Source organism: Chelonia mydas, chromosome 2 (genome assembly GCF_015237465.2).
Source record: "Chelonia mydas isolate rCheMyd1 chromosome 2, rCheMyd1.pri.v2, whole genome shotgun sequence".
Classification (NCBI taxonomy): domain Eukaryota; kingdom Metazoa; phylum Chordata; order Testudines; family Cheloniidae; genus Chelonia; species Chelonia mydas.
The window spans coordinates 202585196-202598735 of NC_057850.1; the positions used below are offsets into that span (position 1 = coordinate 202585196).

General features: G+C 44.3%; 1 protein-coding gene across 6 annotated transcripts in view; it reads left to right on the forward strand.

The window, feature by feature from the left end:
- The window catches only part of TRA2A (transformer 2 alpha homolog), a 54003-nt gene that overhangs the window by 17410 nt on the left and 23053 nt on the right, over positions 1-13540 (forward strand). For 5 of the 6 annotated variants that reach the window (XM_007066171.4, XM_043541058.1, XM_043541056.1 and 2 more), the window contains one exon: positions 6217-6388. The exons of the other annotated variant lie outside the window; for it this stretch is intronic. In XM_007066171.4, the coding sequence (XP_007066233.4) occupies positions 6217-6388 (172 nt within the window). The remainder of the gene's footprint in view (positions 1-6216; positions 6389-13540) is intronic. 6 annotated transcript variants of the gene reach the window in all.

Genomic DNA, 13540 nt, shown 5'->3' on the forward strand with positions numbered 1-13540 from the left:
CCTGTCTGACCAGGAGTTGGGAGGATTTGGGGGGAATCTGGGCCTGCCCTCTACTCTGGGTTCCAGCCCAGGGCCCTGTGGAATGCAGCTGTCTAGAATGCCTCCTGGTACAGCTGTGCGACAGCTACAACTCCCTGGGCTACTTCCCCATGGCCTCCTCCCAACACCTTCTTTATCCTCACCATAGGACCTTCCTCCTGGTATCTGATAATGCTTGTACACCTCAGTCCTCCAATAGTCCACGTTCTCACTCTCAGCTCCTAGTGCCTCTTGTTCCCAACTCCTCACATGCACACCACAAACTGAAGTGAGCTCCTTCTTAAAACTCAGGTGCCCTGATTAGCCTGCCTTAATTGATTCTAGCAGCTTCTTGAGTGGCTGCAGGTGTTTTAATCAGCCTATCTTAATTGTCTCCAGAGGTTCCTGATTGTTCTGGAACCTTCCCTGTTACCTTACCCAGGGAAAAGGGACCTACCTAGCCTGGGGCTAATATATCTGCCTTCTGTTACTCTTCTGTAGCCATCTGGTCTGACCCTGTCACATCTCTCTCTCTCTCTCTCTCTCTCTCTGTCTCCCGCCCCCCGCTCAACACTACGGGGTTGGGCAACTTGGGACAGTGTACTCGTGACAAGCCATCTGCAGTGCCATGGTGGCTTCCAGCCCGGTGTTGTATGGTGAATTGGAAAGGTTGTAGGGACAGGAACCATCTGGTCACCCTTGCGTTCTTCTCTTTATTTCGCTGCATCCACTGGAGGGGTGCATGGTTGGTCACAAGGGTAAACCGTCATCCCAGAAGGTAATAACGTAGTGTTTCCATGGCCCATTTCACAGCTAGGCACTCTTTCAACCACGGCATACTTCTGCTCTCTTGGGAGGAGTTTCCTGCTGAGGTAGAGGATTGGGTGTTCTTCATCTCTGACCATCTGCAGTAGGACAGCTCCCAATCCTACTTAAGATGCATCTGTTTGTAAAATGAATTCTTTGTTGAAGTCTGGGGCTATAAGCACAGGGTTACTGCAGAGGGCTGTCTGTAGATCCATGAATGCTTTCTCTGCGGCATCTGTCCACTTCACCATGTCTGGACCCCGGGCTTTTATCAGGTCTGTCAGGGGACTCGCTCTGGTAGCAAAATGGGGAATAAATAATCGGTAGTACCCCACAACATCCAGGAATGTCCGGACTTGCTTTTTCTGATTTGGACGGGGCCAATTTTGGATAGCCTCTAGTTTGTTTAGTTAGGGCTTGACCATGCCTCTTCCTACAATGTAGCCAAGGTATTTAGCCTCGGCTAGCCCTAAAGCACACTTGGCTCGGTTGGCTGTGAGGCCAGCCTCTCTTAGCGTGTCCAGAACCGCTTCCACCTTTCCTAAGTGGGTTTCCCAGTCGGGGGTGTGAATAACCATATCATCCAGGTAGCCGCTGCATAACTGGTATGGGGCCGTAGGAGCTTGTCCATAAGACGCTGGAAGGTGGCAGGTGCCCCATGCAGTCCAAAAGGAAGAACAGTATAATGAAACAGACCCTCTGGTGTAGAGAATACCGTCTTTTCTTTCGCATCTTTGGCAAGGGGAATCTGCCAGTATCTTTTTGTTAAATCAAGGGTGGTCAAAAATCGGGCATTGCCCAGGCAGTCAGCTAACTCATTGATATGGGGTATGCATCGAATATGGTTATCTCATTCAGCCGGCGAAAGTTATTACAAAACCTAGTGGTGCCATCGGGTTTGGGCACCAGCACAATCGGGCTTGACCACTGACTGTGGGACTCTGTGATGGCTCCCAGTTCCAACATCCTTTTTACCTCTGCCTTCATCTCCTCCCTTTTTGCTGCTGGGACCCGATAAGGCCTTAAAGTTACCTTTGCCCCAGGGTCTGTGATAAAGTGGTGATATGCTTCTGTGGTCCGGCCTGGTTTGGTTGAAAACACGTCTTGGTATCGGTTGATCATCTCAGTTATCTCCTTCTTCTGGTTTGGTGTCAGATCAGTGGATATCCTGATCTGCTCCTGCATATTATTTCCCTGGATCGGGGTCTCTTGGGCCACTACACATGCCTCTCGTTGGTGCCAAGGCTTTAAGAGGTTAATGTGATAAATTTGTTCTTGTTTCCGGCGTCCTGGCTGCCACGCCTTGTAGGCTACTTCCCCCACAGGTTCAACCACCTCATAGGGCCCCTGCCAATGGGCCAAAAGCTTGCTTTCTGCTGTGGGTACCAACACCATCACCCAATCCCTTGGTTGGAACCGTCGGACTTTTGCCTGGCAATTGTAATGGGTTCGCTGGGCCTCCTGCACCTTTCCCAAATGTTCTCATACAATAGGGGTGACCCGGGCTATCCGTTCTCGCATCTGCAACACATGGTCAGTTATATTTCTCCCCTCATTGGGTTCCTCTTCCCAAATTTCTTTTGCAATATCTAGTATGCCACGGGGGGTGGCGTCCGTACAATAATTCAAAGGGGGGAAAACCCAGTTGAGGCCTGAGGTACATCCCGGATTGCAAACATAAGGTAGAGTGGTAGGGTGTCCCAATCCTTCCCGTCTTGATTTACCACTTTCCTTATCATTGCCTTGAGGGTTCGGTTAAACCTTTCTACTAGCCCATTGGTCTGCAGATGATAGACTGAAGTTCTCAGGGTATGTATATGGAGCAGCGTACAGAGGTCCTTCATTAGCTTCGACATAAATGGGGTACCTTGGTCTGTTAATATCTCCTTTGGTAGCCCCACTCGGGCAAAGATCCGCACCAACTCTTTAGCTATCGTTTTAGAGGCCGTGTTCCGCAGGGGGACGGCTTCTGGGTAGCGAGTAGCATAATCCAGAACAAGTATATATTGGTGGCCCCGGGCTGTCTTCTCCGGGGGTCCCACTAGATCCATGGCTATTCTCTCGAAGGGGACCTCTATCATGGGAAGGGGTACTAAAGGTGCCCTCAAGTGGGGATGGGGACTGTGCAGCTGACACTCCGAGCAGGGCGCACGGTACCTCCGCACTTCTTCATATACTCTGGGCCAGAAGAATCATCGCAGGACCTGTGCCAGGCTCTTCTCTACCCCCAAATGCCCCCCCAAAAGATGACTGTGGGCCAGACTTAATACAGCATTCTGGTGTTTTTGAGGTACTAGGATCTGCTGTACCTTCTGCCCCTGTACTGGTGCAACCTGGTATAAGAGATTCTTCTTCATTATGAAGTAGGGTCCTGGTCCCTGGGTTTTCCCTTCCACGGGGACTCCACCTATTTCGGTCACCTCCTTCCTAATGTTGTCGTACCTTGGGTCTTCAGCCTGGTACTGTCCAAAATATTCTCTCCTGGGGCTAATCTGCCCGAGATCTAGGGGGCCAGTCTCTGTCTCTACTGGTTCAGAGGCGAAAGGGTGTGGGTCAGACTCGGGTGCTTCTCCCTCCTGGGTGGCCTCTTTTGCAGCTGCTCGGGTCCGCCTACCTATGAGAGCAATCCTCTGGCTTTGGGCCAGTATTCAGGTTCCCAAGGCCTTAGCTGCCCTTCTTTCCCTTTCTGTTTTTCTGCGCTGTCTGGGAGAGGAGAACAAATCGGGGGCTATTTCAGAGAAGGTTGGGGGTTGCCAGTCTACTGTGGATGCCTCACTACTTTCAGGGCTTCCCCCTTTCTCCAATTCCCCTACCGGGAGTAAGTCTCCAAACCCTGGGAAGTCCCTCCTGATGAGCACTGGGTTTGGGAGTTTAGGAACTACACCTGCTGCTACCTCAGTAGTGTGCCCCTGAATCTCGATTTTTACTGGGATGGTGGGGTAATAACCAACTGTCCCATGGACGCATGTTATCCCCGTACGCTTACCCCACAGCAGCTGACTGCGCTTCACGAGCTTCCCCGAGACAAGAGTGATAGCACTCCCCGAATCAACCAGTGCTGTAGTCTCTACCCCATTTAGCTTCACTGGTCTAGTGTACATATGTGGGGTTAGTGAGACCCCCACAAGGTGGATTTGGGAGCATGGGTCTGCCCAGTTCCCCAGGTTACACTGCATAGGCTCCTCAGCATTGGGACACTGTGCAGCTGTGTGTCCCTACTCCCCGCAGGCGTAACATCTGTATGGAGCCCTAGGCATTCCCCGGTCTCTTGGTTTGGGTAGTCTAACATCACGATCCTCTTCCCCCTCAGTGCTCAGACTCTTTGTGGCTTCTGGTGGGCCTTCAGCCCCTCTCTTTTTCCACCTGGGTTCTCCTGGTGGCCCAGTCACCCGAGCGCTAGTGCTTGGTGCTGCTAGTTTAACCCTGGGTGCTTTTTCCTTAACTGGTCGGGTCAGCTCCCTCGCTGTCCTTCGCCTTTCTACCAGTGTGACAACCTCGTCATAGGTGGAAGGTTCGTTCTGGCTTACCCAGGCGCGACGGTCTGGCGGTAGTCCTCTCATATACCAGTCGACGACCAGAACCTCTAGTATCTCCTCCAGACTGCAGGACTCGGTTTGTAACCACTTTTGTATGAGATGGATGAGGTCATATAATTGGGACCGCGAGGTTTTGTTTTCCTGGTTCCTCCACTCATGGTACTGCATTCAGTAGAATAAAAATACCCTGATGAACCAGAGAGAAAAACATACCAAAAGTATCTTAGGGCTAAATGAGCAAGGGATAATGGTTCATGAGTATAGTTGCTGACTGTTTCAAACAGAAGGGGTAAATTAAATTACGTAGGATGTTACACCATTTATTGAAGGTTCTCATCCTTTTTTTGGTGGAGCTGTAATTCATGCTTTACCTAGCAATTGTTGCTCAGCTGGCAGGCAGTTTTTATCGCTCTGCATGAAGGCAAACTTGGACTTGTGGTCTTTGGAGAAAGCTATTTGGAAGGAAATCTGGAGTGTAAAGAGTATAGGAATATGTCTGAACCACAAATAAATGTGACATAGTAATGTGGGTAGGCATACTTGTGCTAACTTCAGTCTAGAAGGGTTGGAATGACTGGAAGAGTGGTGCATATATTTCTTGACTGTTTTACCCATGCATAGCTTGCAGTAGCCGTTGTCCCAGGAGGCTTTGTACTGCGGTAGCTTCCCCTCCCCCTCGCCCGCCACATCCTCACTACCTACCACTGTTACCCACACTAGTTAGATTAAAGCTAGTGTGGGTATAGTTGCCTGCGCTGCAATTGCACTTACTCATGTAGTATAGACGTACCCTAGGGCTGACTGGTGGTACTCGCAGTTGGAACGCAAAATGATATTTAGCTATCAGGGAAGTGTCCAAAGCTAGAATCTAGGAAAAACAGCCACGAAGGCCATTCAGAGTGATGACAAAGGTAGGAAGCTTGAGGTGGAAGCTCTTAAGAGCTTTGTGGCTATGTTACGAGAATGATTGATTGAATGTGAAAAGGTTGCTGTCAATTGCAATCGCTAAACGGTCAAATCTGTAGAAGCCTGAATACAACCAAACTTTAAATGACACAGTGAAGTTTTTGTAAAGGGCATTTCTGAGGATGATCTCTAAACTTATGTAATGAGATCAATGACTTCAAATCAACCAAACTGGTTTCTTCATAATTACTGTCAGACAATTTCTGTGGTTTACCAAAACTTTTCAGGTCCTCTGACTTGCAGTTAGTTGTGAGGTGTTAGAGCATAGGTTTCTTAATGAGCATGAATGATATGAATGCCAAAAGACCATGAATTGAACTCTGCAAACTGTCAGGCGTTCTTTGGCTGTTGCAGTATGTTTCTCTTGGACTGTTAGGCCAGGAGGGCTGTACCGTACCTGTGACTATGATACTTGTGTGTGGAAATCACATAACTTTGAACAGTTTTGTACCATCCTACTGAGAACAGCTGGACCTGTGTGAATGATGTGAAGAACAACCTACCTGCCTGAAACTAGCATGGTCCTTCTGGCCTTAATTTTGGATTACCGTTGAGCTTAGGTTTACCTCAATCATAAAAGTTAGACAGAAAAGCCCTGCTAGATCTGTCCATCTTCCTGCTGATGTAAGACTTCCTTAAAACATAGTATATTGGGCTTCCATATCACTGCATGCTATAGATGTCATTTTATATTAACATGCTGTGGGTGTAAGATTAGAAATTTAGAATTTAAACAATATTTTAAATGTTATTGTGTGTGGTGATAGTGAATTTGTGAAATCTCCTTTAGGGACATGTACTTTTTAAAATTTAATTTATTGCGTGTGTTTCACATACATATCATATATATTTCTATATATACCTCTGAAAACTTTTTTCTTCATTGAAGGTCCAGATCGAGAAGACATTCGCACAGACGTTACACTCGCTCCAGGTCCCATTCTCATTCTCATTCGCATAGGAGACGATCTCGAAGCAGATCGTACACACCCGAATATCGTCGCCGAAGGAGCCGCAGTCATTCTCCAATGTCTAACCGAAGAAGGCACACTGGCAGCAGAGTATGTGGTATTAATCAAGGCCGAGTATTTTAAATAAATGATGTAAGGTATCGCTCCCTGTGGACATTTCTATCATAAGGGAGGCTAGTTTCTTTTTTTAAAGTGCTTATGAGTTTACTCTATTTTCTTTGTGTATGTGGATGAATAAGGCAAGAGAAACTCCAGGAGATGTCTGCCTCTAAGCCTGACTGAAGAAGTAAGAGATTTCTGGATTGATTATCCATGCATAGCTTGCAGTGTACTGTGTTCAGGGCACTTGTGACTATTCATGTCCAATAACAGCTAAAGAAGGGCTATGATTAGGATGCATTTCTTGTGCCTTCTTCGTGAGGGAGGTGCTCTATGGGCACTTGTCTTGGTGCATCTGGAGTTAATCAGTTCTGCTAAGTGCTTTGGCTGGATGTGATTTGGGAACATAATGTAGGAATCTGCCTATATAATGATTCCAGCCGGAGGAGTAAAGAATCTAGCCTTGCCACAAAGTCTCATCTGCAACATGATAGCATGTAAGGGGGAACAAATCTGTTGGCATTGAATGAATAAAAGTGGCATAGATTTTTGAAGAATAAACATTGTTATAAGTTTTTTAAAATAAACTACACTTTTATTTAGCTACAGTGTAAACATTAGTTTATTATGTATACTTATGAGAGGCAATATCTAAGTATATCAAAGCACTTTACAAACAAACCAAACCCCTATTTTAAAGACAAGCAAGGGGGAATAATAGAGGGATTAAAATTATTTACCTAAGATTACACATTACATTGGTAGGATAGGATCATGACTCCTGGTTCTCTACTTAAACCCTTAGACATTATTTTCTATGAAAGATATCTAGACTTCTCTGACACACTTGAATATGCCTCAAATTAATTTTTATCTAATGAAATTTCACTGTATTGGACAAATACAAAATTAAAAGGAATAAAAAATGACAGGATGTAACTAAAGAGTAATTCTGCATCTTGCTTGACTTGACCATCTTGTCTGAATTAACTATTCGGCAGGACTTCTTGAAATGTCAGTGTAGGAATTGATTTTAGCCTATTTTATCAATGATCTGGGGACGAATTAATTAGATTTGCGGATGACCATGCCAAATGGAGTTGTATACACTTAAAATATTGAGAATACATGTTTAAATAACTCTTAGAAAAATTGGCTGGAATTAATAATAAAATTTAGGAAATATGCTAGTTATCTTCTTAAGTGACGGCTGAAAGGAGAGGCAAGAGTAAATTCTGCTACTACTTTAGGAAAGACACTGCAAATCATTCCTCTTCAAAAAGGTCTTTCTACCATAAGAAAGGCACTTACAGCACTGATTCTCCCTCCCCCTCCCCCCTTCAACCCAGATAAAACTCCTAGAGTCTCCAGAAAGGTAAATTTATAAAATCTAAAAAATTGAAAACAAAAGGCCCAAGTAGAATTTTTTCTTTATATGGACAAGTGCCAGAGGTGCCATCAAAAACACTAGGAATTTCACTATTCCCGTTGGTTTTACGTGAAAGGTTTCTCACATACTGTGGTGATGGGAGGCAATATTAAATTAATCCCTCCTGTAACAGGGATTGTAACCTATTGCATAAGTTTGCAATGTGATACCGTGGCACAGTTATTGTTATACGTAGCTGTCTGTGTCACACGTTAGAAAGGTAATAGCAATGGTTGAGCCATCTTTGGGATACTATGTGCAAATGGGAGATTTACAGAAGGGCAATACAGATAGCAGTATGTATAGAGGGACTTGCCCATGAAGAAAAGCTAGAAGAAATATTTATTAAGCTAAAAAAACTACTAAAGCCATGCTGTAACAAACACAAATAATTAAGGGTGTCAAGGATAAAGAGGAAATTGCTTAATGGTACAGGGAGGAATAACTGGAAATTATGTTGTGAAATGGAGCCAGGTAAAACTTAGGCTGAACTTCAGGGGAAAAAATGCTTAAACATGCAATTGATGCAATAATCTTCCAAAGGAGGAGCTGGCATCCTTGTTCAAATTACTCAGACTTGACAAGTAGACAAAACTATATTGAAACATTAAATGAAGTAGTGAAGCCATTCTGGATCAAAGGAAACAACAAAAAGGCAAAGTGCTCAAAAATGTCTGGGGAATATCAAGCGTTGGTGTAAATGTGAATTGGATAAGGTTTATTTTTTATCATACATTTTGGTGTGTGACTTTGATCCATGATCAAGAGTAATCAGTACCTGTCTGACTTTAGTTTCTGGAAGAAATCTGCCAGTCTGAAATCTGAGGTGCTGCTCTTTACATTGTTGCAAGTAGCTCTACCTCCCATATAGGCTTTTAGCCCACATCAGAGCCCTTCCTATCAGTAGTCCTCTGTCTCTCAGCTCCAGTTGACAGTTAGTTTAGTGAGTCAGGCACTCTCACTTTAGCACTTCTGTAGCTATGGCAGCAGAAGCAAGATCCAAATGAAACATGGGGCACTATAGTGACTGGAGTATGCCTGATTGATTCTGTGGCAAGCTTGCCCACAGGATCTTGACCCTCCTTCAAGACCAAGAGAGTCCCACAAGACTGATGACAACAAGAACCTGTGATCGTGATGGGCTGGGCAATATGCTGTTTGGTATTGCGCGAGATGATTTACTGAGCCAGCAAGCTTAATCCGATTAAAATGGATGACTTAAGTCTTTACTGCCAGGGGGAATGAAAGCTGAAAGGAGCTCTTTCTGCAAATATATTTGTGACTACTAAGAATACCAACGCTGTCCAGCTATCCACTTACTATAAAGAAAACGGGGGGGTGGACAACTCACGTACTTCTGATCCTTTAGGAAGTTCATCTAATGTATACTTTTTTCTCTGATCTGTTGGGTCCTGAGGAAACTGAATTCAGTGGATCTGATTCTGATCACCCCCAATTTGGTAGAAATGATCAGGATGATCCTGTTGGAGAATAGATGTCTTTCCTAGTCTTGAGTCAAAGCCTCCATGTGTTGACTACCAGAAAAGGTACTAGAAAAGCTGTTTAAAGATCTGGATTGCAAAAGAGAATCTCTGGCTTGCTAGGCTTTGTCAGGCAAGGTAGTTTCCACCTTGATAAATTCAAAGGCCTCTACAACCATCCTACCACAAAACACCCTTCCCCCCCTCTCCCCCTTCCCCCCCACTCCTATTATTAGTATCAGATTGAGAGAGAAGTTCACAGATTTCAAGGCCAGAAGGGACCATCATGATCATCTAGTCAGACCTGCACATCACAGGCCACAGAACTGCAACCACCCACTCCTGTAATAGGCCCATAACTTTTGGATGAATTACTGAAGTCCTCAAATCGTGAGTTGAAGACTTCAAGTTACAAAGAATCCACCATTTGCTCTAGTTTAAACCAGGAAGTGTCCCAAGTCCCATGCTACAGAGGACAGTGAAAAACCCAATGTCATCTGGGGGTAAATTCCTTCCTGATCCCAAATATGATGATCAGTTAGACCCTCAGCATGTCAGCATGACCCACCAGCCAGACACCTGGGAAAGAATTCTCTGTAGTAACTCAGAGCCCTCCCCATCTAGTGTCCCATCACCAGCCATTGGAGATAGTTGCTGCTAGCAGTCACAGATGGGCTGCATGCCATTGTTGGCTGTCTCATCATACCATCCCCTCTGTCAGTTTATCAAGCTCAGTCTTGAAACAATTTAGTTGTTTTGCCTCACTATTCCCCTTGGAAGGCTGTTCCAGAACTTCTCCTCTCTTTGATGGTTGGAAACCTTTGTCTGCTTTCAAGCCTAAACTTGTTGATGGCCGGTTTACATCCATTTGTTCTTGTCAACATTGGCACTTAACTTAAAGACCTCTCCCTTCCTGGTATTTTTCCTCTGATGCATTTATAGAGAGCAGTCATCTCTCCCCTCAGCCTTTGTTTTGCTAGGTTAAACAAGCCAAGCTCTGTGATTCTCCTCTCATAAGGTAGGTTTTCCATTCTTCTGATCATCCCAGTAGCCCTTCTTTGCACCTGTTCCAGTTTGAATTCATCTTTCTTAAACATGGGAGACCAGAATTGCACATGCTATTCCAGATGAGATTTCACCAGTGGCTTGTATGGTGGTAATAATACTTCCCTATCTGTCCCTAGTTTCTGGCTCTGTCTCCTGAGGAGGCTTAAAGGGCTGATCTTAAGGCTTCCAGGGGTTATCTCTCTGTCCTGATGGGCATTTGGGTACTCATAATGGGTTTCTCCCAAGTCACAAGGTTGTTGAAAACGGTGAAGAATATTCCTACCAAACTGTTCCCCGTTGAGCCTGTTTGAAGTCTGGCCTTTGCTTACCCATGGTCTCAGGCACAATACCTAGTTCTCCTATCTCGGCCTACCCTAGTTCACTTGGTACATTACTAGATATAGTCCAGATTCCAGTCTGATGAGCAGCTCTAACTGTTGTTAGAAGCACACGGGATCTTTATCGGGGAGAAGGCAGAACACCGCATTTATTGAGAATACAAGAGTTAGCATATGCTTTTCAATCTCTCTCTCTCACACACACACTCCTGCCAGTTGATATTTATAGTTACCAGTCCAGAGTCTGGATCAATCTAGTGGCCAGCCAGATTGGTCGCAGAGGGGAGCAGGGCTCTGTCGGTCGTGATCCGATGCTCCTGGAGGGTGGCAAGATGAACCCAAAGTCCCATAGCCAACCACCCGGTTCTTACCGTCTTTTTTTTCTCTGTTGAAGTCTGTGGATTTTGCTGTGTCAGTTTGTGACTGGGTTACTTCTTAATTGGTGTATCTTTTGATGTAAACATTCCAATACACCTCTGAGAGGGTCCTCCTGTCCTGGTTCTGATTTAATCAATTGTCCTGTCTTTAGGGGTGCCAGCCTTCATCTCAGGGTTGTCAATCTGCCCTTCCTTCATTATGGATGCATGTTGATGATTCTCTGGTGTCCGTGAAGTCTCTTCACTCCTTCTTCCATGGCCATCTGGCTATAACAGTGGCCTTCACACCTTATCTTTTCCTGATGCATACATTCCTCATTCACACAAACAATCTTTTACAGAGACCTTTGAGAATACAAATAGTGTCAGTTTATTTTGGATCTCCTTAACATAGACACAATACAAGATCCTGTGTCTTACTTACTAAACCTTAAAACAAAGAAATGTACAGTATATTTAACTAGAGTGCATAATTTGTAAAATATAGGAAATCCCAGTAGACATGATAACTTATCCTAAAACGGGTGACCATAATCAGTCATAAGGATTGTTCTGGTCTGTCGCTGCCTTAACATCAGTACAGACACTGGCAGTCTGTCAGATGCATTTCTACCCATGTCCCAGAGGGTCATTCCTTTCTGCTATTCAAATGGTGTAGCTGGTAAAATGAAATCAAGACATACATTAGTACCTCTATTCTTATAGTACAATTATAAAATCCTGCTCCTACATAACCTCCATTTTTTTTTGTCATGTCATGTAAATTACCTTTTGCAAAGGAGACAATCTGCCTGGTAGTCCCATCCTGGTATAAACCTCTGTTGGTTTATCCAGTCATCTGCATTGGTTCTCAACCGATTCCATACAGTGACCACGTATTACAGCAGAAATAAATCCTACTCAATCAGAAAGACCTATTTATCATGACGCCCCTGTTGATTAGCCATTATTTAATGGTATTTTTCAGAGTTCTGTTTGTTTTTTAAATTAGATATTTCACACTTTTTTGAAACTTCAGCTAGGGCTTTGGGTGGGTGTCAAATGGTTTTTAGGCTTTTAGCTAGCATCTAGCAATCTGTGGTGTAAAAAAACATAGCAGCTTCAAATTCCAGACTAGTGCTACACTGAAAGTCAGGGTGTAAGGTGGAACAAAATTTCATTTGCCTTCAGTTTGCCTGATTACATGTTCTTTACATTATTGTTGGAGTTAGCAGTAAGCAGTCTAAATTGCTCAACTTGGGAAATACATTAGTTTATGTAACCATGGTAGCTAACTTCAGTCCAAAATAAGACACTACGTTTCTCCATATCAAAAGTGGCTGTTGACCCCCTTGCTACCTTAAAATATTTTAGAAGGTTCAAATGAGGAAAGCATTTCGGATATGGCGATATGCCCATTTCATTTATTCTGCACAATACAACATTTTAGGTATAAAATTCAGCCTAGAACATGTGTACAACATGAGTATGTGTTTTACTTGAGTGGCAATTTTTTAGGCACTCACACTTATGAGTAGTGTATGCATTCTACACGTATATACAAAAATGCATTAAAAAAGGTTGTTTAAGGTTTAAAAGTATGTTAACAAACACCCAAGGAAATTACGTTTTAAAAACCTACCCTTAGTTATTTAGGTTACAAAGCAAATAACTTGAAAGTTGGGGAATGTCAGATTCACAGTTGCCCATGCAACCTAAATTCTTCCCCCTTGTGCATACAATCTGTGGACTAAATGAGGTAGGTGTCTTTGGGGGGCGGGAAATGTGATTAAAGATTGTGTCAAAATGCATGTGAACAAAGTTGCAGAATTAAGATTGCACAGGCAACTATAAATCTGGACATTCTTGGTTTTGTAACCTAAACAATTTTCTTTTGAAGCAGTTATTTGTATTGCACTTCCCTAGGTTTGTTAAAGGGAAAAATATAAAGCAGGTTGTACGGCTGTAACAATCACCATCACGGATAATCAAGAAAGTTTGAGACCTCAACCCCTCAGCAGTGCAGCAAGATTTCTACCGCTTAAGAACTGACCATATTAACCGGCAGCAGCAGAAGACTGTTATCCCAAAGCAGGAGTGGGCTACAGGTGCCATGTGCAGAGTCAGTGGGGTAGGTGGGGGATCCTGGCCTGATTGTGTCTACTCCCTTCCCAACTGCCCTTGGAGCTGAGGGAGCTCTTGTCTCATATGATGCCCCCAAGGGCAGGGAGATGGGGAGAGACCCAGATCATGGCCTCAGAGTCCTATGTGTAGAGCCGTGGATGGATATAAAATTTTATCCGTGTCCAATCTGCAAACATCGTCTGTGGATATCCACAGATTTGCAGGGCTCGACCCATGTGGTGTGGTTGAAGAATTAGGGGGCTTGGTCAAGCTCCTTCCCTAAACAGCACTACTAGGTTGCTCTGGTAGGGCCCAGGTGTTTTCTAATACACCTCTACCCCGATATAGTGCGGTAAAGCAGTGCTCTG